At 37.7% G+C, this 27,683-nt stretch overlaps 4 protein-coding genes across 13 annotated transcripts in view; 2 read left to right on the plus strand and 2 right to left on the minus strand.

Annotated features, from left to right (window-relative positions):
• Positions 1–7,170, minus strand: part of LOC140373893 (focal adhesion kinase 1-like) — a 39,012-nt gene extending 31,842 nt beyond the window's left edge. The window contains exons 1-2 of one of the 4 annotated variants that reach the window (XM_072460606.1): positions 6,953–7,170; positions 1,191–1,220 (exon numbers count right to left, since the gene is read on the minus strand). Coding sequence is in view for 2 of the 4 variants with exons in the window: in XM_072460603.1 (XP_072316704.1) it covers positions 1,191–1,220; positions 5,091–5,127 (67 nt within the window). In the remaining 2 variants the exon portion in view is untranslated. Of the gene's footprint in view, positions 1–1,190; positions 1,221–5,090; positions 5,212–6,952 lie in introns of those variants that run through there. The other 3 variants (XM_072460603.1, XM_072460614.1, XM_072460607.1) reach the window with 3 other exon arrangements.
• LOC140373895 (protein tyrosine phosphatase type IVA 3) lies at positions 735–24,668 on the plus strand. 7 transcript variants are annotated; one of them, XM_072460617.1, is made up of 8 exons: positions 19,672–19,943; positions 20,007–20,090; positions 22,161–22,530; positions 22,695–22,804; positions 23,230–23,322; positions 23,418–23,548; positions 23,634–23,708; positions 23,844–24,668. In XM_072460617.1, exons 4-8 carry the CDS (start codon positions 22,709–22,711, stop codon positions 23,959–23,961), a joined length of 513 nt encoding a protein of 170 aa, XP_072316718.1. In that variant the 5' UTR covers positions 19,672–19,943; positions 20,007–20,090; positions 22,161–22,530; positions 22,695–22,708; the 3' UTR covers positions 23,962–24,668. The 7 variants fall into 7 exon arrangements, with proteins under 7 accessions (XP_072316722.1, XP_072316717.1, XP_072316720.1 ...); XM_072460618.1 differs by having other exon boundaries at positions 20,013–20,090; XM_072460616.1 differs by having other exon boundaries at positions 19,671–20,090; positions 22,161–22,524.
• LOC140374106 (protein NDRG1-like) lies at positions 13,802–16,092 on the minus strand. The gene is made up of 12 exons (XM_072460899.1): positions 15,952–16,092; positions 15,748–15,853; positions 15,535–15,655; positions 15,389–15,451; positions 15,234–15,294; positions 15,072–15,158; positions 14,877–14,933; positions 14,630–14,796; positions 14,457–14,556; positions 14,342–14,377; positions 14,217–14,268; positions 13,802–14,119 (listed from the first exon to the last, which is right to left on the minus strand). The coding sequence occupies exons 1-12, from the start codon at positions 16,000–16,002 to the stop codon at positions 13,902–13,904; spliced, it is 1,119 nt and encodes a 372-aa protein (XP_072317000.1). The 5' UTR covers positions 16,003–16,092; the 3' UTR covers positions 13,802–13,901.
• Positions 24,669–25,350: 682 nt separating the features above from the next.
• The window catches only part of zfat (zinc finger and AT hook domain containing), a 12,195-nt gene continuing 9,862 nt past the window's right edge, over positions 25,351–27,683 (plus strand). Inside the window, exons 1-11 of the mRNA XM_072460469.1 lie at positions 25,351–25,545; positions 25,782–25,940; positions 26,010–26,129; positions 26,216–26,344; positions 26,424–26,567; positions 26,673–26,749; positions 26,834–26,907; positions 26,993–27,061; positions 27,133–27,281; positions 27,376–27,467; positions 27,558–27,683. The exon at positions 27,558–27,683 is cut by the window's right edge and continues 23 nt beyond it. Of these exons, the coding sequence (XP_072316570.1) occupies positions 25,527–25,545; positions 25,782–25,940; positions 26,010–26,129; positions 26,216–26,344; positions 26,424–26,567; positions 26,673–26,749; positions 26,834–26,907; positions 26,993–27,061; positions 27,133–27,281; positions 27,376–27,467; positions 27,558–27,683 (1,158 nt within the window). The 5' untranslated portion in view covers positions 25,351–25,526. The remainder of the gene's footprint in view (positions 25,546–25,781; positions 25,941–26,009; positions 26,130–26,215; positions 26,345–26,423; positions 26,568–26,672; positions 26,750–26,833; positions 26,908–26,992; positions 27,062–27,132; positions 27,282–27,375; positions 27,468–27,557) is intronic.

The raw sequence follows: 27,683 nt of genomic DNA on the forward strand, positions 1-27,683 counted from the left end.
GAAATATCACATTTGTAGGTGTAAAAAAAAGCATCTTGTCGCAGACCAAACAGTGCATCCAGAGAAATCCTCCTCCTCCTCCTCCTCCTCCTCCTCCTCCTCCTCCTCCTCCTCTAGCAGAAGTGAGACTGTACGGTGAGGGAGAGAATGGATACAAGGGAGGGAGTGTGTGTTGGTGAAGCAGGAAGTCAAATATTAGAGCACATTTAGAAGCAGTGAAAGTCAGCGTGTTTGTCCAGGGCAGTTCAGTGCACGCTGCTACAGCCACGGATGCAAAAAGCGGCTTTACTTACGACTGGGCAGCAAGGGAGGCAGAGAAATGTTGTGATTGAGTTGTTGTTGTTGCTGAAGTGAAATACATGACTACTGATTGGTTTTACTGAAGTTGAATCTACTTTTTGAAGCCTTAAACTCAGATTTTCTATACTATTTTAAACCTGATAAGATTTTGATCAAATAAACACAAGCATACTTTCAAAATAACATGAATATCAGCCAGGAAACTGAGTGGATAAAACACTTAATTTAAATATAACTGGTTTATTGCAGACTTAAGTCAAGCTTGTGTTTTAAATTAAATGATCATTTAGAAAGCTTGGCATTTTTTTCTTAACATTGTTACTCAAGAATATGTATTGTGCTTTAGGTCTCCACTTAAAATTGAACTTGTGAACTCACTCAGAAGAATGAATGGACTATGGTGCCTGCTAGAGGCTTTCGCCAGGAGGGTTGAGTTAAAGGTTTTGGTTAATCTCAACTTTATTTACCAAAAAACACATATGTATGTATACATTTTCAAGTTTAATGACTCAAAGATCTATTCACCAAACACCCTCCAACAGTATTTATTTTGTTTGTTTATGACCGTTAGATCTTTTGTCTTGTGGGTAAGAATTTCTTGCCCAAGGACACAACCGAAGAATATAATTGGCTGAACAGAATATGTCAACAGTCCAATAACCTTCAGCACACTTTGGCTCATTGAGAATAACCTTCATAAATGATGCAAGTTTGTCAGCATCTAAAAATAACCACACAGAGTTATAATCCTCTGAGATATAAATGTGTAAATAATCCATTATATCTACAAGGTAGATTTGGGCGAATAGAAGTAAAAAAGCATTTAATCACATTTTTGTCACAACTTGTTGTACTAAAAAGTGTAAACAAGTGTTTTGTTGTTCTCTTACCAGCATAGTATGAGGATATCCTGGAAATATCTGGAAAAAAGAGAAAAAAATGTTATTATACTGTTTTTTATATTTTACATTCACTTCCTGGCAAAAATGTAAAATTGGACCGCCTTTAACTTTGATTGGTTGACCACTTTGCTGTGGCATTATATCAATAATATTTATTGCCATTCAGTATTGATTATTGCGTTACTTGCTCTTGTATTGATGGGAAAGCTGGACCACTGCACATCCCAAAGATTTTAAAGGGGTTAAGGTCTGGATCTGGTGGTGTGAAAATTATGTCATGCTCCCTGAACCACTCTTTTACCATTAGAGCCTGAAGAATCCTGGTATTGGCTACTCCAGAGAGTGATTGATATGGGTTTCATGCAGATGTTTAAGAATCCGTTGCCAATATTTTAAGGGGAATTAAAAACATCCACAAATGGAACTTTATCATTCAATATGGTCAGTTTATCCATGTCTGTGTATGACATTTCCCCATGTGTGGACAATAAAGGAATATCTTATCTTATCTTATGTCTTTAATCTTCAAATCTATTTGCTTATATCCAGGTGGTGCCTTTTTATAACGCCAGGCAGTGTAAAAACATGGCTGCATTTACAACTCCTGAGTAACCAAACAATAATAAGTTTCTCAGCGGATTAATTAATTCATTACTTCACCTATATTAGTTTGCACCACATTAGTTAACTTTGTCTCATAATGTGTCATCAAAGCCTCAACGAAAGAATCACTCCTAAAGCCACAGTGTAGAACGGCTTAGCACATGAAGACATAAATGACCGGTGTTGAGAAGTAACTAAACACCAAAAATACATATTCAGAATACACAGTTTGGTGGTGTTCAGAATACAGTACTTTCCTAAAATCAGATGAATACATTGTGGTATCTGATCATGAAATTTAGGCTTCAAACAGCACTGAATTAGTGAGTAATCTGGAAAATACATCTTATAGTGAGCACATGTGGAATTTTTCCTTCTCTAATTTGTGATGAAGGTTCTCTTAATGTATAAATAAATGCATTACAAACAGTAAAACAAAACAAAGGAACGGAATAAGTTACAAAATATCTTTTAACCCAGGGAATCTAGGTATTCTGTAACTAAACACATTTTCAAAATGTTCTTCCCAACACTGTAAATGACTCATACAAAACAATGCAGACTGTGTTCTCGTGCAACCTCACTCATTTATGTTAATTCATAGTAAAATCAGTGACAAAAAATTGGTCAGTTTGAGCAGAACAGTATTTTCAGAAGATTCCTCCTCCTGCGCTCGTCTCGTTTCCCTCTTCTCCCACTCACAGTAGAAATCCATAGCCTCTGGCAGTGAAGCGGCAAGGCTACGCTAGAGCTGACACAAGGCTAACAGCATTGCACAACTCCAGCTGCACATCAAGACAACAAAAGCAGTCTAATATTCATGCCCTGATCACTGTCACAATACTGAGGCTGCACTGACACAATGCAGTTAGCATTGATTTAGTCACCAGCATAATAAAGACTCAGGACTATAAACACCACAGCATTTGAAAGAACAGACATTTTTATGAACTTATTTGGAGGTTCTAAGCATTCATGGAACTATGGAAATCCCTCTAAAAATGGAAAATAGGGATTGTAAAGAGATATGCTTTTATGACCGTTTAATTTAGTTATTAATCGTATGCAAAATTTTACTCATCAATAAACATTTTTCTTTCAGTTTACATTTACATTTGAGCTAGAGAGGATCGAATCATTTATTATTATTATAGAAAAAAAAAAATATTTATTGCAAGTCACGTTTTACGGCTACATTCGGGAAATAATTAATAGGATTTTTATTGCTTAGAATTCAACTGTTGTAGTTTTAGTGCAACATTTTCTGAAACAATATATTGTACTTTCAAATTTGTTATTGTGACAAGCCTAATCCATTCTAATAATTTGTCATTTACCTATGCAAAACATTACTCCCCTGCAGCCCCTACCAGCTTTTATGAATATGCATTTATGTCTACTTGACTTGTCCCTGCCGTGTATACTGTACACCTACACAAAAGGTAGCTTGTTTAAAGCAACAATAAGCAAGCTACTGCCAAGAGGTCTCATTAATCCTCATCAATACTAAACGTCTGCACAAAGGATTTTAATGTATTCATTGAGCTCTATTTAACCAGGAAAGACACCGAGATGTCGCATCTCTTCATCAGGGGGGAGTCCTGGCCCCAGAGAGGAGGAGGCATTGTTCATGTTTTTAGTGGTAGGGGAAACCGGAGCACCCAGAGTAAACCCACGCAGACACGGGGAGAACATGTAAACGCCACACCGAAAGGCCCTGCGCCACCGGGAATCGATTCCAAACCCCTTTAGCTGTGAAGCGAGAGCGCTAACTGCTTCTCTACTGGGATGCAAACACACTGAAATAAGAAGTAATTAAACTTTTGTCAGACTAAAAATGTTTGCAGGACTCATTTCAAGCCAGACATTTATGCACACAACTAGAGGAAAATTGGGCAAGAGATGGAAGCTAACTTGAGTGCAACATTCTTATTTAGCATAAATACTGAGTAATATCCACAACTATTTATACAAAACTACAAATCTTACAGTCTATGTTAACCTGACAGCTGCAGAATAGTGACATAACCCATAAGGTATCTTAAATATACCTATTAGTGGAAAAACAGAAACGATGGCCCCGGGCACAGGATGGGTGTCAGAATCGACAATGCTGTAATCTAATCCAGCACAATAAAATGTAACCACAACTGAAGGTGAAGGTATGAGACAAGACACATTTAAATTAGACCTCATTGTCATTGTGTGGAATAATGTCGCCCTTTTTAAGTCAAGTCTTGTTTCAAAATAGTTAAAACATTTGTTGGGTTATTCTTTAGGACATGAATAGGGTGGCAGATTCAAAGGAAAATTGATAACGATGTAATGGATGTTTTGGAGATATGCTGAATTTGTTTGGTTTTTTGCAGTATTTTGGTTAATTTTAGTCATATCATTTATGTAAATTTACAAGCATGTTTTAGTTTAGTACATTTCTGACAGATTGCAATAACGTCATCTGAATACTATCATTGAGATGATCCCCAAAATATTGAGATATTAGTATTTGTCATTATCACCCATCCCTATACATGAATGCCTGAAAGAATTGCCTGTACTTTTGTTTGTTTGTTTATTTATTTAAACAGGGACATTTACATGAATAAAAATGCTGCAAAATGGAAAAACTGTTTGACTCTTTGAAGTAGGAGAGTTGCATGGAAATGCGGCTATATCCTCCTAATAAAAGATTATAATGATAAAAGATTCAAATGTAAAGTGCGACGGAAAATAAGAAAACTGTGCTGATCTTGTCACAGTATTTTGAAGTGTGACAGCCGTTTTACGAGATGCCTCAACTACAAGCAATTACATAACTTTAGGCGCTTTTTATGTGACACTACCTTTAGTTTTTATGGAAAACAACTGCAGAGAAATGTGAAAAGAGCTGAACCACTGGGGAATCATTTCTAAGATATGGCAGTAAACATCTGCTGTGTTTTGTTTTGGTGGAGACAAGCCCGGCATTCAAACATTGCACTGGGTAAACGTATGATCCCTTCCAATTTATGCATTTTTAATAGTCGTTTTTGCACACAAATTGCCAAGAAAACATGAGTTAGACACCATATCTGAGCTTTCTTCATTTATGCGCCTCACTCTACCTGTCTGTGAGGTTTCCACATGCAACTGCTTGCACAGCGGTGAGCAGCACAAATTCCTTTCAAGCTCAACACCTACCGTAGCCTCAGTACCTGCCTTTACAGCACCAAGAACCCAAACAGTCAGTCCAATTCAATCCCAACACAGCCAGCTATTTGTCAATATGCCTCCGCTTGTACATACCTCCATTAGTGCAGCCCAGGAAATCCAAAAACTGCATTTTGGCATTCAGGACGCAGAGCCCTACACCTCCGCTTAATCACACAAGCTTGTATGTTCCTATTCAGCCTCACCACTTCCTCGTTGGGCTGTATGCTGTCACTTATAGCGAGGGATAACACCCGCCCACCGATTGTTTTGGACTGACACACCTGGGGGCTGAGTTTCATTTCAAAACATGAGTACGTTTCTCCCAGGCATGTGTTTCCTTGTCTTTGTACCTGGTGCTCACTGCCAAAACACTTTTGTCAGTAATTTTCCTCTTCCCCTGAAACGAACAGGTGTAAAGATCATTGTAGCACGCTCAATGAGGCTCACTCCATCCCTGTCAGAACGAATTAGAGAAAGCAAATAGGCGATGGCCACACAAAGCGCCATAGAAAGAAAAAAACACCAGCACAGCATCTAAAGTTACTTAAATATAGCAAACTACAGCCAAAAATAGAAGTGGCAGTCTTCTGTGTACAAGATATTCAAATTCTGGTATTTTTTAATTGATTAGTTGGTCACTTTATAAATTGATTTACAGTTAACACACATATGTGCCATTATTGACTAAACAGTACTACTAACTAAACAGAAGCTTTTAGGTGCTTAACGGCAATTTGATGCTTATGACTTTAGTTATGTAGATTATCAGCTTTAGTTATGTAGATTATCAGATAGCAGAGATAAAAGGCTGTAAAATTTAATCTAACTTAAAATGTATAAAAAATACAGAATAAATGAAAGTGGCAAAGTAAAACACACATTCAAAATAATTTCCAATAAAAGGATATTAGACTGTATACATCACTCATAAAGGATATGAGAACGAAAATGACATAATAATGAAATAAGTGTCCAAAATGAGCCAAAAAAATCAAATATTGCCAGCCAAGGTCCAACAACGAACTGTTCCTAACAGCATAACAACACAAATGGTTACTTGATACCCAAAATAGAGATTGAGTATACAAATACCAATAACAGTTTAAAACATACATTATCTTACAGAATAAATCTCCAGAAAATGAAATTTATCTAAAACAGTATATCTGCATACATACATGTCTTCAATTTTTGGAGTATAATATTATCACAAAATAGACACAAAAATCATCCAACAGCAGAAATAGATGATCCTTTGAACAGAATAACACGACATGACAAGGCTGCACAGACCCTTGGGACAAGCTGACAAATCTCAGCCTGGTGACAGCAGCAGTGCATGAAACAACACTATGATTTATACATCTAGTGCTGCTAATGCTACGGGTTTCACCGAATACAGCAAAGTCAAGTCTGAATTCCCAATCTGTGCAAATGCATTCTCAATGTATGAGACAGGAGAGGCACATCATTATTATCTGACAAACAACCAAAACACTTGAGATGCTCAGGCATGTGACGAGCTGCCTCCTCAGTCCCTTTGTCTTAAAACATGCAGCTTTTTTAAACCATTACACCACTGCCTACGATGTCGTAAATCAACACAAATGTTTAATACCAGCCTTTATGAAATCCTTGCTTGGTTGGACCTTTGCACCTCACAGAGACACACAGAGGGGTGGATTCACTGCACCACTGTCTGTGAGGAATACAAATGACTTCACCCTGCAAAAATCACCAATCACAAGCGGGAATTAAGCTTTCAATTCATCACATGCTCCTTGATCTGAGCTTGTAAAAATATAGCGAACAGCTCCTTGTAGGTGCTTAACTCATTGTCTATCTGGTATCCCATTTAATGCTAAGCTAACCATGCTAACGGTGGGCTGCTGCTGCTTCTGCTTCTGCTCTTCCCACTCAATCCGCCCCCAAGAAGAAGGATCAATAATACTCACTTTCCCCAGAGCCACGGTCCGGTCACACCTAATCTCCCGATCCAGGCGCTTTATCCTGTCAAAATATCAGTCATAAATCCGCGGATCGGAGAACCGGCTCCGTGTCCCTAGGATCTGTGTCTTCAATCCCACTCCCAGTGTTTTTGTCCTCAACAGCGCCGTGCCAGGCTGTCGCTGTCCACTGCTAGCACTGTTAGCTGTTAGCACTGTTAGCACTGTTGCTCCTGCTCCAACATGGCTGCAGCAGAGACTGACTGACAGGCAGAGGAGGACCAGAGGAGGACCAGAGGTGGACCAGAGGTGGACCAGAGGAGGACCAGAGGTGGACCAGAGGAGGACCAGAGGAGGACCAGTGGAGGACCAGTGGAGGACCAGAGGTGGACCAGAGGAGGACCAGTGGAGGACCAGAGGAGGACCAGAGGTGGACCAGAGGAGGACCAGTGGAGGACCAGAGGAGGACCAGAGGAGGACCAGTGGAGGACCAGAGGAGGACCAGAGGTGGACCAGAGGAGGACCAGTGGAGGACCAGAGGAGGACCAGTGGAGGACCAGAGGAGGACCAGAAGTGGACCAGAGGAGGACCAGAAGTGGACCAGAGGTGGACCAGAGGAGGACCAGAGGAGGACCAGTGGAGGACCAGTGGAGGACCAGAGGTGGACCAGAGGAGGACCAGTGGAGGACCAGAGGAGGACCAGAGGTGGACCAGAGGAGGACCAGTGGAGGACCAGAGGAGGACCAGAGGAGGACCAGTGGAGGACCAGAGGAGGACCAGAGGTGGACCAGAGGAGGACCAGTGGAGGACCAGAGGAGGACCAGTGGAGGACCAGAGGAGGACCAGAAGTGGACCAGAGGAGGACCAGAAGTGGACCAGAGGAGGACCAGTGGTGGACCAGAGGAGGACCAGAGGAGGACCAGAGGAGGACCAGTGGTGGACCAGAGGAGGACCAGAAGTGGACCAGAGGAGGACCAGAAGTGGACCAGAGGAGGACCAGTGGTGGACCAGAGGAGGACCAGAGGAGGACCAGAGGAGGACCAGTGGTGGACCAGAGGAGGACCAGAGGAGGACCAGAGGTGGACCAGAGGAGGACCAGTGGTGGTGGTAGACCAGAGGAGGACCAGAAGAGGACCAGAGGTGGACCAGAGGTGAACCAGTGGAGGACCAGAGGTGAATCAGTGGAGGACCAGAGGAGGACTAGAGATGGTGGACCAGAGATGGTGGACCAGAGGTGGTGGACCAGAGGACGACCACTCACATGTGCCACACCTGTCTCGCCTGCAAAGAATGATGTCTGAAATATTATTGATGAATAAATTGCACCAATCAGCTTACCTGACCAGCCAGTCCCTCCCACAGCCAAACGTCAAAAATAAATAACAATTAACGTTGACTTAAATCTAACAATACAATGTGCAAGTAGAGTAAACAGTAACATGTACAACACATGGCTATGGCTATAGTTAAATAACAATAAATCCATTCTATGTACTAGAATATAGGCTACAGATAGAATTATAGCCAGAAACGTGACTTCAATGTTCTGTAATGAATTATATTATATTACAGTATTGAATGTGATTACTGATATATCTACAATGGTTTCTTATAGGATTCAAACCAATTTTATATTATTTTTACTGAATTTACATCAGCCCTTATTTAGCCCAGACAGTATCTCTGCAGAGATCTTCCATGCCAGCCCATTTAAAGGTACTAGTTGTAGTTGAGCTGTGACTGTGGATCTATTATATTTCCTTGGTTGTTACTTGCGACACCCTGTGGTCCAGGAGCGCCTCTACTGGTCGCCCCACTAACTACAAGAGCATAGAAACAGGAGCCGAGGGGCCTTTTGTACGTTGACATTTATATTTTTCCTGCCTGTCGCCATATTTCCTTGGTTGAATTAAATAATAATATTGTTTTAAACAGTTGGACCTTATTCCTCTCTTCCTCTCTTATATATATATTTAGACACTGCTTAAAATGTGTTGTTACTAATCTTTAGTATGCTTCTGTGAATTTAAAAAGTAAACAACATTTCAGCAAACACGTTTTATCCCTGAGTTTTGTTCCCATAGAACTATTGAACACAATAAAAAGAAACTAAAGTGACATTCATCCATTCATTTATCTTCTGCCACTTGTTCCCTGCCCGTCACTTTGTGAAGCTCTGGCCTTGATAAACAAATAAGTATTTATAAAAGTTACATATAAAATATAAAAATACATACATAATAACATATAAAGATATATGGACATCTCTATTTTATCTTTTTTACAGTGGTCTAACAAACTCTGAGTAGGCTGTTGATGAGGCAAAATCAATAAAACATCATTAAAATGCCAATTTGACACATAGTGTCAACCGGACATTATGTGTTGTATTCTTCCCGAGATGTTGTTTTGCCTGGATATGTTGGAATGCCAGTGAAGATAACAGACAATAAACAACACTCAACACTGTTTTGTTCCAGGTGAATGTCATTCCTCGTTCATCCAAATGGACTCCAAACAAAAGTAGTAATTTGAATTGCTTTTTGACTTCCATCTTTTTCAGTTATGAACTGGTTTATGCAATCATAAACCAACGAGTTTAAATCTAAAACTTCATCTAACTTGTTTTGTACAGAAGAGTATTTGGCTTTTGAACCATACTGATATTTTTGATTGATTATATTTCCACATTTTTTTTGTATAGTATCTAGTATAGTAATTAGTCAAATCTTATCTTTATTATTATTTATAATTATTATATTTTGTTCAAATGATTGCGACTTTTACTCTCTTTGAGAGAGTTTGAGTGTTTTTCCACACAATTTAACCTTATTCTGCTCTGGAAAAGACCTCGACGGCAGGGAAAAACATTTGTAAAATGGAAAAGATTACTTTCAGACTTAATTTGAAAATTGACAAATTTGACAGACATTGGACCAAACAGGACGTTTTCTTTGGGTTTGATGTGTCACGATTTCTCTTTTTTCTTCTGTTTTTGTTGGATGTCCACATATTTTGGTTCATGTCTTTTCTCTCTGGTCTTGTTCTTGTTCTCTGTGTTCGTTTTATATGTTTATACATTTTGAAAAGAAAAAAGACTTGCACAGGCACAGGTTTAAATTGCAGGGGTGGAGCACAGCCAGTGCACACGCATCCCATAACATAACATAGCGATGCAAAGGACTTTTGTATAATATCACTTTCAACCAGACACACACATCAGCTAGTCCTCCAGACAGGTTTAACCCCAGTGGCATCGGAGGATGGGTTTAATGTAGAGTTTCCGTTTAACTAAAAAACTATTAGTATGATTTATTGCAAGTTTTCTCTACCCTGAAGTCGTCCTCTCGGCCACTACACTTTAATATTCCCTCACCCGATAGTACAACCAGTTCCCTCATAACATTGGTGAGTGGAAACACTCTCAGATGTGCATTACCCACGTCGTACTAACCCAGTGAAAATACTACAAAGTGCATCTAGAAGATCCAATATGTAAAGATTCGGGAGACGTAGCGTACCTTTCTGAGATGACGATCGATCATCTCTGTCATTTTCCACGTGATTCTTAACCCATTTTCCACGTGATTCTTGCCAGCACCTTTCCACCTTACCCTTGTGCGTTTGTCAGTTTCAGAGGAGTCTGAGTAAGAGGAAAACAGTCACAGTACGTGGTTGTAAATAAACAACAGCAAGTCCAGCAGGTGTAAACAAATAAACAAGGGGTATTTGAGGGCAAAAGCAGTAAAATGTCATTGGCTTTGAGTTTATGAATGATAGTAATAGGAAACCATAGTGGAATTCCTATTAAATATCTTAATATTAGTATTAGTATTGATAATGCTACAATCACATCAGCAAACACTAAGAATGCACCAACCCTCCATATCAGCTATGGAACATATGTCTACACAACTGTAATAAAGTATATATTGAAATGAATAGATAGATACAATAGCCAATATTTAACATAACGTTGCTTATGAATATTTGTTACACCAATGATAGTGATGGTCCGACCCAAATGCCTTTATTTAACCAACAAGTCCCATAGAGATTCAGAATGTGTTTTACAAGACAGATAAGAGTTAAAAAAAAAAACAAACAAACATAAATTTAAAGAAAAATAAAGAAAAAACCCTCTAATTTGGTCCTGCTATTAGCTTTTCTGCTTTTCTTTTAAAAGTGATGAAATATTAAGGAGCTCTGTGTTTACAAAATGCTCTAGCTATTAAGCTCTTTACTTGTCCTTTTTTAATGCCATAAACACAATCGTCGTCCTCAGTTACAAGATAAGCAATACCAATAATTGATAACAACTGTAATGTTAATTTACTCTTGATTTCAAAAAGTCGTCGATGGAGTCAATTTTTTGTCATTATGATTGCGCCTAAAACTGCTTGGAAATAAACCTAGGACATTGTGTGGTCAGTGTGGTCACATTAACACAGGCTACACACCCTTTAATGTCTACATACAATTCAAATCAACGGTTTGCTCACTTTTGTCATAAAATAAGATTGTGAAGTAAAACTAATAATGAAATGATAATCACCCCTTTTGGGAGCAGCTTCACACAAGCTCAGCAGCAGCAGCAGACAGCAGAGGATCTTCACGTCCATGTTGAGAGCTGCTCGATGGTCTTCCTCCTTCCACGAGCTTCTTGGTGAAGGCTCCGACGTCGCTTTTATTTCAGGGCAAATGTGGGCTCCTCCTTGGCAAGCGCGATAAAAACACTTACTTTTATTAACAAAAACAACATTTTGTCAGTGTTTATTTGGTCTTTTTTATACATAATAAAAACAAACACAAGGAAATACAGTAACCCAAAGAATAAACCATAAAATACCATGTGGCCCTGTGAATCAGCCTCATCCGATTACAAGTTATTTCAACCAGCTCCATCGCTGTCATCCATTTAGTTTTTTAGTTGCAGCTAAAAGTACTTTCCACAGGTATCCATCACTCATTTTCATTGTTGGAGATCTGAAATACATTACTTTAAAATGAAATGGAATATTGGTGCTGTCTGTAATGTCTCGTTAATCTCATTTCACTATTTATGATTAATAATTACAGTATATGGACAGTGACAATGATAGAACTAGAACTAGTACTTTGACATGATACATTTTTCCAACAGAAAACTTTCCAGACATGACATTTTGCACATATACGTTCCCATTCTTCATCTGTTATAACACAATTTCCTTATTTCTTTGTTTAGTTTGAATGTTTTGATCAGCTTTTCCAGATTCTCTTTTGCCATTTGATCCAATGATTTGACCCGTCCGTTTGTCATCGGTAAGGCCTGTGCAGGAACCTCAGGCACAACATTACACTCTATAATGGAGTTCATATTCTGGATCACACCTGAACGGCAATGCTCTGATTGGAGTTTCGAATCAGAAATGAGTTTTACTTTTACTTTTTTTTAAAAATTGGACTTGTCCTAGGTTTTTTGTCGAATTGAGCTCAAAACAACACTTTCCTTATCTAGATACATTGAAATTTAATAATTAGCAAATGTTTTTAAATATTCCTTATGGTCTCCGCGTAGCACGCCCTCAAAAGAGCCTTCATTTCCTGTTTTTTACAGGACAAGTCACGCCTAATGGAATGGACCTACGGAGCTAAACTTTCGCGCACTAATGTGTTTTTATATCCTGATTGTAAATAATGAATACCCATACAACAAATGAATTCAATAGCGCCATCTACCCATTATGTGAAAACTCTACGTTGTCTAATTTCTCATTTATTCTCCTCAAGACGGCATGAAAAAAAAAAGTGCACTACAGATATTGCGTATTTTTCACCATTGGCCAAAGGCGGTTAGCGCTCTTGCCTCCCAAGAAGGAGATCATGGGTTCGATTCCCGGACCAGACCAACATCACATGATCTCTCTGGGTGGAGTCTCATGTCCTCCCTGTGTTACCGTGGGTTCTCTCCGGGTACTTCCTCCCACCGTCCAAAGACATGCATGTGTTAGGTAAAAAAATTGGAAACTCTAAATGGCCCTATGGACAGGTGTTGAAAATAGCATATTCTGCTATAACGGTAATAATAAAATAATGGTTCGTCCAATGCTATGTCCATATTAAATAAATATCGCTATGAACTCTCCAAATAATGTCACCTGTTGCGGCATGTTTGTTTACTCAACCCACATGGTCCCCGGGCCCTACGGCCATCCCATTCAACCGTCATGGATGTTGGCCTAATGCTCGTTGCTGAGAGAGTTTTTTAGCATTTCAAAACGATTACTGCCACAACGTATTGAAGCTTCAAAGCAACAAAAACGCCCCCCACTCCTGAACGAATGAGGGATTACACCGACAACGTTATTGAAAGAAATTAGCTGAAAAAATCTTTTAAACAATAAATAATTGATGATTAAAGTTGTAAAATAATGTTGAAAACCATTTTTATTAGAAATGTCACATACAATTACATATATTCAATTTTCTTGTACATAATATAGATTGCACAGCCTAGTCAAGTACAGGTCCATCTAACCTGGGGAAGTCATTCTGCCAAACGAAAAAGAAAAAGCAATACCATTATGCATGAAGTGCAATTGTGAAATTGTCATTATTATTATTGTTATTATTATTATTATTATTATATATTGAAAATACAATTTCACTTCTTCACTAAATTTTCCTATTACTAATATTTAGTGGAAGAAGAACATGGGAAAACGAAGGTAATACAATGTGATTACAGCAGCAGTTTAGGGCAGGAGTCATTGGAGCCATAGGCAAAACACTGATCAAAACAAATTAATTTACATTATTATTATAAGAACATAATGTACATGGATATTCAGTCAAATTTCTCTTAAAACGCCTCAGTCAACATTAAAGGGTAAGGTAAATTAGCATTGATGTAGATACAATAGCAGATAGAAATAGGTAAGTATGTTCTAATATGGCCTACTAAATGACCTTGACCTCAGCATGCAACTTGTGTGGATTTTGAGATTCGATGATCCATATTTCCATTAATACTCTCCATAGCAATGTCGTTGGGATGTTGTGTGTTCTTGTCTGTGCCAGAAGAGGGCGGCATGCCGCGCTGAGAATCATTGGTACGTGAACGACTCCTGCCCTCAACCGAAGAGGTGCTGGAGTTTGTCCTGGACCGAAGTCTGGTCATGGTGGCACTGGACACTGGAGCAGAGAGACAATTATTATTTTATTGTTCATTTTTGCCAAATATAGTCCATATAGAGATGGGGGTAGTCCACATAGTTTGGTGATAACTTACAATATCCTATGCCCTGGATAAAATACTTGAAGGCTTCAATGACTTTGGCAGGCTGTTAAAAAAATATTAGAAAATCAATTTCCCTCTTTTTACATTGTACAACACTTGGCCAGCCCTGATTTTACCTGATCCACTTGGGGAAGACCTCCACAGTCTGCCATCTTAAAATCAGAACAAAACAAGGTCAGATTGTTCCTTCAGTTTTTTCTGTTTAGAAATGAATGGACAGTATTTAATCACTTTGAGGAGTGTGGTCTTTGTAGGATTCAGTTTTGAGTTGCAGTCAACCACAGGTTCCACTACGGGGGAATTGTCTCCTACAATCAGCAGAGTGGAGCACCTGCAGCACAAGCATAACAGAATTTTAATTTGTGTCTAATTAAAGGCAATATTCATAAAACACTTTAACTCACTTCAATGTGCGAACAGTTATGTGTCCCCCAGGGACAGGCCTCTCCACCTCCAGAGCGGGTCTGTTATTATAGGAGCGGAAGAACTGGCTGACGTTGGACTGGTTCATAGTTGTTGTGATTTGATGACGATATGTAGCCATAAGGTCTTGGTTTGTTTGGATCTCCTCCTAAAATGGGCAAATATATATTTATTTATATTGGTGAGGTGAATTAATTTATTATTCCAAAATTGATTTACTGTTTTTACTTTTCCAAAGATGTGTGCAATGATTGTGTCAGGGAGAGTTTGGGTCCATTCAGTGAGCTGTTTAAAACGCACAAAGTATATATATATATATATATATATATATATATATATATATATATATATATATATATATATATATTACCACAATAAATAATATGGTACTACATTTAATATTATATGACACATTGTGCTCACCTTGGTTGCCACACTGTCCATTAAACCTTCTGCATGTGGGTTAATGTTAATCAGCACTAGTCCATCAACCATATCAGAATGGTTTAGCTTCAAACAAACATAAAAAAAAGCTTCAAACCAGCCACATACATCAAGTTTTAAAAGAAAATAAAAAAAACTCACAGCAAATTTAGCCAGGATATAGGCTCCTGCTCCAACTCCAAATCCAATGACACTGCGTAAGCTGCAGTGTAAATCGTTAAAGTCATGTACAGAAAAAAAGGACACAGTTAGAGATCAGAATTGTGGTTAATTGTGGTTAACAATTTTTTTCTTACCCAAAATGTTTGAGGATTGTGGGCAAGGTTTCAGACAACTGGTCCATGGTTGGATATATATATCTGATGTCAGAGCATATTGTTCCATTTTAAAATAAAGCTTAAAAATACTGTGAAAATCTCTATAAAAAAACAAGTTTACTCACCCTGCAGGAAGAGTTTTGGCCTCCTCATTCTGTCCAGGTGCTTCAACATGGCAAACAGGGAAGTGTCTGATGATCTCTTGCATGTCCTCATGGTTAAAGAGGATCTCAAAACAGGACTTGTCTAGAGTTAAAAATACAGAATGTATTGATAATAATAAGAAGGTATAAATAAAATAATAACATTGTTTTTTAGCATTTAGAAAGACAACATACGGTTGAGTCCGACATCATGGTAGGTCAAGATGATGGGACGATTTGTCCTTGGTGTTCCAGTCAAGAAACAGTGAACCTTTCCAAACTGAGTATCAACATACTCATCCTAAAACATCAAAGTATTTTTTTTCTTGTAAAATGGTCCGCAAAATGAATACCTTGTAATGTTACACTGTATATAAACATTAAACTTAAACTACTTACAGTGATCTGAGGCTCAAAAACAGAGTCACACTCGCTGTCCTCCAGAACCATGGCTGCCACTGCAAGAGAGTAATTAAAATGAAAGAGCAAAAGATCTGTGGGCACAGCTTGATGCAAAAGTGTAAAACTAATCAATCTTATACAAGGAAAAGAGCAAAAAGAGCAAAGTGCCTGTTCGGTGCTAAGTGCCCCAGACATATGTTTGAGCTGGTTTATATACTGAACACTGATCTGTCCTTAAGCCTAACCTGGTTCACGTGTGGCCAAGTGACTATTCCTGCCTTAATCTGACCGCTCTCTACTTCAATCAAAGCCTTGTGTGGTCCCTTTATTAGTGTAAACATGAATATTAAAGTTTTTTTTTAGGTTTATCATGGTTACCAGCTAGTTCTAAACATATCTAGAAAAATAGTTTGTACAGTACATGCAGTAAATTGAAGGAAAGAAAAAAACTAAAAAGTATGAATATGGTGCTGGATCCTCTATGAGCAGAGTACATAAAAAAAAACATACCATGACCTATTTAAATTTTAAGATGTTTTGCTCAATAGGTTGAAGTATATATGACAATAGGTGTTTACACAAATTTAAAAAACGAAGGGCTACTAAGTGTTGTCAATCTGCTAAAACATGATAGTGATTCTTGAAAGGAACTACTTGAGGAGTCGCTGCCTGCTTGTCTCCATGGAAATGTTATTGCTTTGTCTACAATGTTTTTCTAAGCATTTTTGAGCAATAAAAGCACATGCAATCTAATAAATGTAAGATAACTGAAGTTACGTAGCGCCCCTTTATCTTTTAACAAAGTGTCCATCTATTTGTGGAGCATGCACAGATGCCTCAGACATTGACATGTGACAGAGCGGAAACAAAACAGACTGAGCCTTATGTCTGTAATACATTGTGCCACCACTGTGAACGTGTGCAGCTATGGAGTGCTTTGTGAGATCCAGGTGTAATCCTTTTAGAAGTGGCTCAAATGCACAGGGCAACAGATGGGTCTTACAGTCACACGTCAGTCAGGCGCCTTTTTAACAGAAAAGCTTTGCCCTACTTACATCAATGCTTATGACTGCCCCATAAATGATTTTTTGATGGAAGAAATCTACTTGTGATTTTAACTGACTTGCTCTGAAATAATAGGCTAATATGGGTTTAACTGGTGATCTTCATAAATTTATTATGCACAAATACACTATTCAGATTTTGAACAATACATGCAGGTAGCAGCTGCCAAAATAGAGACTCACAACATGAATCATCATGTCAGCTACCCTTAGGCAAATAAATCAAAACAAATTAATAAAATCAAATATTTTAACAATGTGACAGTCGCAGTTAGCAGGTGTTTTTATTGTTGTCTTCTCGCTCTTCTTCGCTAGAGGGAGCTATAGATAAAAAGTAGCGTGACTTACCACGCTTATTCTCAGCCACACATGAGCCACACATGTACTGTACAGTCCTCTGGTTTCAAAGGAGCAAATTATTGAAGCTCAAATATTTAGTTTAGTGTAATGCAAACCAAGTATGTAACTGGCCAACTTTGCATCTCTTGTTATGGTACTACTTTAAGTGCACCTTTTGTTTAGTTTTTTTAATTTAGCTATTGTTGCCAAAAGGCCTAGACATGGATCTATTATAAGAAAAATGAGGATAAAGGTTTAACAAAAATGTATTAAGATGAACCTTTCTGGTAGCATCATTGATAGAAACTGCACACAGACAAAACAGGAGAGAACCTTCTGATAGCTGTGTTACTAAACTTACTGACATACATAAGTCACATCATGTACTAGGCCTAGGCTATAACTGTATACTGTCGGTAAACGTTATAGATATTGAACCACTGCCATGTTCCACAGGACTTTCCCAGCCAGCACTTACTCCAGTGGCTTTTTCCTTTTGTCAGTATGTACTTGACTGGAGGGCACCAGTCTGACTTAAGACCTCATCTGAAGTGGCATTGTCTTGCTGTCCTGTTGTCATAGTAACAGCTCATTCTGCAGGTGAGTGCTGCCCTACGCTCAGCTTTCAAAACAGTCTAATAATACACCCGGCAGCTGCTGCCGCCTGCTACATGCTTCATTCTGAGAAGTGCACGTCTGTTTAGTTTATGTGTGTGCGAGTTTGTGCACCATCATTCTCAGCGCTGTGGTGGAAATACCACAGCCACAAGTGTAACAAAACGTAATTCAGTTTGTGGGTCAAAGACAAAAGTACCTTTTTATGTTGATCAATTATTCATTCAAATTATATAGACATTTAAAAATACTTTCAGCAGGTTATTGCTAATTTGATAACACATAATTGTCTTGAAGTGTCACTATAACTGAGGATTGGGGTATTCCAGAAAACAAAAGTATGTTTGTCAATCTGAGATAGATAGAGCCAAACCTATATTGTCTGATCCTCTCCAATCCAGAGTGATATCAAAATATTAGCAAAGCATTAACACAGGAAACCACGACGGATCTGCTTTTATTTTTATATTTTATGTATTTTTTGATTGCTAAAATTGTAACATATATTGTATATTTAATTATTCCTCAGGAGACAATGCTTGACGTGCCTGAAATGATGTGTGGGGGACACTCAATCTAGAGTAAATACTGAGCTTCCTTTTCAGATCCAGTTACTCTTTCTTTGCCCTGCAGGGAATTACACCATGTTTCACTGCACCGAGGGCTGGGCCTTCTGGACAGATCTGACCTGAGAATAAAGGTTTAATGTTTACATAGCCCACTTATTATACAGTTAATTTATAGTGTGTTTACCCACTTTCACTGATTTATTTGACTGAAGTACACAAACAAATCACTTAAGATTAGAGCGTCTCATTAAAGAAACAAGGATTTAAATAGCAACAAACACTGCTGCTATCAAGAATATCAAATCAAGCAAAAGCACTGTATTTATCTGTAAGGAACTTCATTTGCAGTTGCTAATTGAAAAAAAAAGGTTGGTAAGAACAAAAGGCGTGTGTTTATACTATACAGAAAAACAAATTGGTAAGTAATATGTCAGTTTGGTGCTTTCTGCAATTGAAAAGAATAGAGCATGGCCTTCTTGGTGTCCTTTAGGAGCCTCAAAAAGCTTAAAAGTGTCAGCTGAGGTTGACCTACAGGGAGCTGCTCACATGTCCTTAAACCAGCGCTGTGACCATGTTTAGGCCAGTCTGTGCCAGTTTGCTCCATCAAAACAAACGCTCACACGGCAGGCTTTATTTAGAAAAGAAATGACTACATGTTGGTTGTACAGTTTATAGGACAGAGTTGTAAATGTTGTGTCATATTGCGACAAAAAAGTGTAAGACCAAATGCCAAATTTGAACCATCATAATAATAAGAAATTAGTTTATTTTATTTGTAAATAACTTGTTTTCTTTTTTCACATAAGCACAGAGACAAGAAAACAGTTCTTGATGTCACTCAAGGATATATTTTATTCTATTATGTGGATAAGTCTGTTGTCATAGGTTGGCCAATTGGTCTAGTAGCTCAAAGGGATGTCTATTTTTAGTTGGCTCAGGGAGCGACTGTGAAGCGTGGAGAGGAGGAAAACAAGAGAAGGTCCAGACAAGGCTATCATGGCAAAAAATGCCACTAAATCATTGTCATGTTTTTTTTTTTTTTGGTGTGAAAGGCATTTAGTTTTGTTGTGTCACACTCTGGGTGGTACTGGTGCTACTAGTTGCTGAGTCCCTTTAAACCTCAGCAGGGCGTCCCGTAGGTGTGGGCATTACTCAGTCAATGAGGAGGGGGAGAGAGGCTCTTCTCTGTAAGAGCATTAACTGTAGAGTGTTCTGCTGGTGACAGGGCTGTCAGGGTCAGATGGCTGCTCAGCCTGATTAGACCAGCTCATACAGATCCTTAGCTCTGCTCTGCTGCTGGAGCTACAGCACTGGTGCACTGGTGCACAGCCGCTCAGCGGGACAGGCAAGAGAGGCAAGGAGAGGCTCTCTATTTCAAGCTCTGAGCGGGTCACAGCAACAGGTTGTTACACACAGGCTTTACTTTGTGCTACTTGTATTGGCTAAATTTTTGACCATGTTTTAGCCTCAGGCAGAAACTGGGATCAAGGACTTTACTTGGCATAAAACAGAAGAACTTCTGTTTATACAAGCATTGGAGAGTTAAGCGGTAAGGACAACAAGAGAACATTTTAATTGTTTAGACACATGTCATTTGCATTGGTTTGCTTCACAGCTAGAAGTATGACAGCACAATACCAGAACGTGTCAATCAGCTCCACAATAACTATTGAGGTCAAGCAAATTTATTAAAAAAGCAATTTATGAAAAATAGTACTTATTTTGGTCTCACCGCTTTGGTCTTTTACACTTAGAACAATTTGATAGTGGCTTAGTAAATGTGTTTTCACAAACAAAAATACAATGTCATAGATTTAGTGGTATTGATCGCTATAAATAAGCCACTGATATTCATGTCTAAAAGGTTTACTATAACAGGCCATCAGCTGCTTGCATGTCAACACTCTGTTGTGAACGCTGTTGCTTTGCTGGACTTTAGAGTAACACAGTGATTTATGCATTCCTCAGTTCAGGAGACAAGCTTTATGTTGAGATATGTAACACAGTTAGAACTCAGTTTTTATATTTATAATATTATTAAGACTAGTCCATGTGTACACTTTGGAGGCACACACATTCCCTTGTACTTTGTTGTGTGTTAGGACCAACTTGATAACCTCCCAATTGAGTTCATATTTTCCAACTTGTGTCAAATATTTGGCAACTTAACACAGTATTAAAATAATATTGGTGTCCATTTTTAACCTGTTTGGATCCTGACCTACTGCGACAAGTTGGCCACTGTCCAGGGTGAACCCCGCCTAAGGCCCGAAGTCACTGGGATAGGCTCCAGTCACCCGCGACCCCGAAAGGGAACAAGCTGTAGAAAATGGATGGATGGATGGATGGATGGATCCTGACCCAGCCTTTGACAGGCGAGGAGTCAGGCATAGAGTTGACCAACTGTGGAGAAAACTATTTATACTTTGTAAACTACTCTAAGGTAACAATGAAGATCGGCTTTACAGTTTTACTAGGAATTACCTCTAGTGTCTAGACATTTTTTTTCAAAGCTCCAAAGGGTTTGACAGTGTTAAAACTAATCAGAAAGTGAAAAGCTGTTCTATTGTGTCTTGTGTTTGAATTTGTGCACTTTTTACACTCAACATGGTTTTGCCTGAATCAAACGCGCATTTTCCACTGCTCCACTTACAGTATCCATTATAATATCTATAATGATGATCTTTTAGTGACACAAATAAATGTGTTTTCAAAGAACAGTTAAAGAAAAGTCTCCACCTTTTCTAGAAGCAAGTGATAGAGTTGACAGGTGACCATAAAGTGTGTGTCGTACACTTACAGGTGATATTACAGGTGAAGTTCTGTATTATTCGTCTCAATATGTAGAGATTTGGCTTGGAGTAGAGGCCAGTAGCATCAACATAAACAGGCATGATATAATACGAACAAAATATATCAAAACATATATTACATAAACAATGTACACGTCACTGCACAGTCAGAGGTGACCCTATTTTAGATTAGTCTGGGTCTTTTCTTGGCTGTTTGTTTGTAAATTTACATGTGAGCAGAAACACGGCTGGTAGTTTCATGTTTTTCCAAGTAAAACGGCATTCTAAAGCTTGGTTGTTTTTTTTTAAAGGAGAAATGCATACTAAGCTTGTAAAAGGACTTCTACACACTGCATTAAAGTTAGCATGCCAACAAATTGTTTGTAGTGATTGTGCTTTAATTCTTACAATCAAAACAAATGACTATTAACATTTTTCAATAACAAATTCTTATGGTTTATAGTAAAAAAAAATAATTAGCATAGAATAGAATAGTCTTTAGTGCCCTTTAAAATCTTGAACAGCTGTTAAGCATAATAAAACAACATTGAGATGCCAGAGATAATATGGATGTAAAAATATCAGTTACATGATTACTACTGAGTGTCTTGCTCTTTCACAATAAGGATTTCACAACTTTCCACTCTGTTTAGTGTTTAGTATTACAATGTAAAAGCAAAATAATGTTACTTCGACATACGTTTTTATTGTTATTTTGTAATAATTTCACTTTGACTTACGTCTTTATTGTTATCGTGTAATGTGTGCGTCAAATGTGTTCTGAGGATCAATAAAGTCTAAGTCTTTACTTTCTTGTTTCTTGACAGAATCGCTGGTTGATGGAGTTTGTGCGGCGGAGTGGAGACTACTGCCACGCTCAACACATTTAGACAAGACGTGAAGCTGTACCATGTCTTCCTGGGACTCAGAACGTTGAACGCAAAACCCAAAGACAGGGGTGAGCCAGCTGATGGGGTAAAAAGTGGAAAGCCACGCTGTGGACTCAACTGAAGGAACGCAGAAAGTGGAGAAAACCATCTAAACAAAGAGTTAAAACAGTGGACTTCAGGATACAGGCAACTGATGGAGTAGACTGTTATCTGGACAACAGCAAAACACTAAGAACATTTTAGTGCTTGAAAGAATTCTTCAGAGAAATTAACTACAACTTTATCAAGAAAGAGATTTGAGGTAAAGGTATGGTTTCTGAAACTACTTTTATTTAGATCTACATTTAGACAAATCATAATTATTTAATTCCATTTACAATTGTATTTATTAGATTGTATATGATTTATTAGCTACTTTATTGATTGACAATTTATTAATATTTATCAAACAATATGTTCTGCATGTCAAAGGTCAAGCTGCCGCCATGAATCGCCCAGCTCCTGTTGAACTGTGCCACAAAAACATGAGATTCTTGATCACACACAACCCCACGGACAGCACACTCAGCTCTTTTGTAGAGGTAAGAAACTCCCACATCAATATGTAACTTTAGTGATGTAAATGTGTGTAAATGTGTTAATGTTTCATTTGATTATTTACTTTTTCTTTACATTTTTAAATTATAGCTTGTCAATTAAAACATGTTAATTAAATTGTGTTTTGAATTGTTAATCACAATAACTACTAGAAATACATGCAATATCCATACCAGGTACCATACAAAACTGTGAAAATAAAAATAACAAAAAACTCATGTGCCTGTTTATGAATGTTGTCCACGAATACAACTATTGCAAGACTGTCCCAGGACAGTTGTGGCTACAATAGTAGCTTACTACAACCGAGTATGGAGTGAATGAATGATGTAATGCAAAGCGTGTCAGGAAATGTGCTATATAAATCAAATGATTAATATTATGCTTCATTTGACTGTCTCTGCCTTAGGACCTGAAGCATTATGGAGCCACCACAGTAGTTCGAGTTTGTGAAAGTACCTATGATAAAACACCTCTTGAGAACGATGGCATCACTGTAGTGGTAAAGACATCATGCATCTGTCAACTATGATTAAAAAAAAAAAAAAAAAAAAGATTAAGTAATTAATAGAGGTTTATGTGCACATATTTTTTTAGGATTGGCCATTTGATGATGGAGCTGCACCTCCGAGTAAATTGGTTGATGATTGGTTAAGCCTGTTAAAAAATAAGTTTCAGGAGGACCCTGGATCCTGTGTAGCAGTCCATTGTGTAGCTGGTCTTGGACGGTATGCTACTTTCACTTGCAGTTAATTCAAAACCAGTTCTGCAAAGTAATGTACTGAAGAGGTCATTATTTTTCTGCTTGCTCAGAGCTCCTGTCCTGGTTGCTTTGGCTTTGATTGAGAGTGGAATGAAATATGAAGATGCCATCCAACTCATTAGACAGTAAGAACCATCAAATGTACACCATCTGCCACCTAGTGGCAACAGATGTTGCAGTTTATGTTTTATTTATTCTACAACTGTTACAACACAACCGGTCATGATGAAGAATTTAATAAATAAATGTATGTGTTTCAGAAAGCGCAGAGGAGCCATCAACAGCAAACAGCTAACATATCTAGAAAAGTACAGATCCAAGCAGAGACTGCGATTCAAAGACTCTCACTCTCAAAAGAACAAATGTAGCATCATGTAAAGTCTCTCAGACATTCATTAGATGAGCAATGTGCCCTGCATTCACATTAAAGCAGAAATGATTCCTTTGGTTTGTGCACATTATAACAATTAAAACAAATGTATGATTCAGTTGACAAGAAGAGCCTTCAAATGTAAAAAGAGAACATTTTAAATGATTATATATGTATCTTTTATTTAGTCAAATCTATGCGGCAATGCATGAGTTGTAAGTTCCTTTACTATGCTCCACAGATTCAGAATCCCAAGCTGTTTGGAAATGCGGACACGGTTATTTGTTTATAACTGTGTGTAAGATACAACTGCTCATGAGGCAGTTTAAGTTTGCATCAATGTGAAATATAAGAGCTTTTTGTTGATTACACTGTGGTATTGTTTACATATCAGCGTGCATTAACACATGAACTGTTTACTGTCACTCAACTGTTCTAAAATGAAGCATGACACCAATACATTACATACTGTGTGTAAATTTGGTGTAAATAATGAATGAGCTTGTTTTAAGAGAGTTTAAGTGTAAATTATATAGTTATTTGTAAATTAAAGATCTAGAGACATATATAGCATTTATTGCTGTGCAGTCAGTAAAACTGTTAATGATGGCCATTTGGAATGTATACTTCATGCTTTGGTTTGCCTCTTATAAACTTTGACTTGTTGTTTGTAGCTTTTTTTTGAAAAATGTATAAACATAGAAACGTCTGTTCACAGTGGTTTATTTTCCTACATTCACAGATAATAATGCATGTACTTTACTTTGCATTTGTTATTTTCACACAAAACCTTCAATGACTACCTTAAAGTGTTAATAGACTAATCTATATTCAGTAAATTCAACTTCAGAATTTGATTTCTTAAGAATACATTGTACACAAAAAATTCCAATAAAAGCAAACAAACTAACACTATTATGAGATGGGTTAATGCCTGACTGTTTCCAGTGTAATGGGACAACAGTTTATGTATGTTATTTAATGTGTTCTTTGACTCTGTGCTGTGTGTTTTATAGCTTTAGATTCAGTTTATGATTGAAATGCACTTGCTTCTTTTTAACAATAGGAATAAATAAAAACAATTAAACAGTCTGAGTAGTTAATCTTTTAATAAAAAATAAATAAATCTTAATTTCAATATGGCACAGCTTCCAATATATCACACACAAATATGAATTAGTCAATAATACAATTTCAACAATACATTTCACAGTGCTCTCGAAGCAGAATTGTGGATGAAATGTGCTCCACAAATAAACTTGCCTTGCCTTGCCAAACACTCTTAGCTATTCTTAACATAAAAAATAGGCCTCTAGAGCTTAATTCTAGTACCTACACTGATGTATTTAGAAGACGTTAAAACATGTGCAGTAAAGTCAGCCGACCGCTGGAGGCGCTCATAAAAAGTACAACGGCATTGTGGCACATCCGCTGATTACTTGTATTTATGACAATGCCGCAGATTCGACAGAATTTTTGCTTGATAATGCGAAACAAAACTTAAATATTTAACTACAGTTATGCAATGGTTCAAATGCAGTTTGTGTTTTGAGTATATTTATTGCTGAAAACTATGGATGAGCCTGTGGAAGGTAAGCTTTGACGCTAGCTAAGGTCGAATATGTTTATCGTGGCTTCATGAACTACCAAAATAAACAGTGTAGTCGTGTAGTCCTCAGATTCGTTATTAAGTTTTAACAACACTTTTTTTAAAAGCAAACATCTCACATAAATCCCGTATTCAACTAGAATATCTGTTGAAACAAATGAAACATTGTTTACCCAATTAACACAGAGTCATAGTTTGCATATTTTTTGTCCACTTCAGGTGCTGCTGTGTTTATGTGTCGACTTTGCAACTTGTTTTCCCCAAATCACTCTCAGCTGCTGGTTCACTGCTCTCAGGTGCACCAACAGCAGGGGCCCTCACATGACTTTATCATTACACTTCAGCCACTTGACCCACAGCCTGCAGAAAACCCCACAGGTCAGTGTATGGGCACATAAGAAATGGTGTAAGCAATGAAAAACTCCCAATGAATAGTATATCTTTCAGAAACCCTATCTAAACGAAAGCGTGGAAGGCCAAAAGGTTCAACAAACAAAAGAAACAAAGCAGATTCTCCAGGTTACACAGAAAACAATGTTGAAACTGAAGGCGAGAGGAAAGCACAAGGTATACCACATCTGTGTTTTTTGTATGTATTGTGTAATTGTGTATGTGTAAGCGTTTTCACATATATTATAACTTTTGCACTGTAGATGAAAGTGTGGAGGAGACATTAGGTTTGGAATGCAAAGAGTGCCACCGCACTTTCAGAAACAGGCGACAAATTCTCAAACACATTTGCCTCAAGGTTGAGGAAGAGGATGAAGAAGATTATGACAGTAGTAAGAAGCCAATAGAAATTACCATGTTATACAGTGGAACTTTGATATGAAGATTGAAAACCATACTATTTTTTTCAAGACAATTCAGGACCGCCCAAAACTACTAAAAGGAGTCGTCCACAGACTGGAGACCAAATATCCCAATCAAAAGATAAAACGCCATCAACAGCAAGTAAAATGTCAGTGATCAAGGTTTTTTTGACTGAAGATGAGACACTTCCAGGTTTGTGTACTGGTCTTTACAATGACCTTTTTCTTTTTTATATGTGCATTTTCTCTTTGTTTTTTCATGTTCTTTGTAAATAATTTTATTGACTATGCCTAACAGATGTGAGTAAAATTGTCCCTGTTGAAGAGGAAAGTCCAGCAGAAGAAGAGTTGACAGCAGCACAAGATACACCACAGGTAAGTACCAACTACGTAATCGCCAACGTGTGAAATTTACCATTAAAAATATAATGACTTGTGTTCCCATATATTTGTTTAAAGGGTGAACCACAAGAGAAAACCACCGGTGAAGCTGCAGTGTCCTCTGATGGTCCTAAAACAGATACGGGGCCAAGGTAATAGTATAGCCATGTCATGAATAATATCAACATCAAATTAGTGTTTTGTTATTTTTCTTATGTTTGTATGTGTGAACAACAGTTTAAAGCCAACAACAGAAGAAGTCAGAAAGGGCTTTCAAGAATATTCTATTAAACAAGACGACACGAGGTATTGTAAAACTTCAATGAATGTTTTGCACAGACAAGTCTAAATTTAATTTGGTGTTTATGCTCTTTCAGTTCACTTCAGAGTCAATTAAAGATTTTCACTTGTGAGTTCTGCAATAAAATATTTAAATTCAGACATTCACTGATGGCCCACCTAAGAACTCACACTCAAGAGAAACCATTTAAATGTCCCCATTGTGATTATGCCTCAGCTATTAAAGGTAAGAAAACCTTCCCCTGAATATGTAATAGGTTCAAAATACATTAATTGCAATACAATATGATATCTGTAATAATTTTCTGTTTATAATGAAGCAAACCTCAATGTTCATTTGAGAAAACATACTGGAGACAAGTTTCATTGCGAGCACTGTTCATTTACCTGCATCAGCTCTGGACATTTAAAGGTATTTTATCTTCTACATTATAATTGACTTTGAGTTCATACTTGTAATCACTCACTCATGTCATGGGCTTTTGTATTTTATGCAATTAAGGTTCATATTGAACGAGTTCATTTAAAAATGAAGCAACACTGCAGTTTCTGCAAGTGTAAGTACTCAGATGTGAAGAACTTACTGAAACACATGGAGAGACACCACAACTTAAAAGATTCTGCTGTT

The sequence above is a fragment of the Eucyclogobius newberryi genome, unplaced genomic scaffold (assembly GCF_026437365.1).
Source record: "Eucyclogobius newberryi isolate DKJ021-1_F unplaced genomic scaffold, fEucNew1.0.hap1 SCAF_3, whole genome shotgun sequence".
NCBI lineage: Eukaryota > Metazoa > Chordata > Actinopteri > Gobiiformes > Gobiidae > Eucyclogobius > Eucyclogobius newberryi.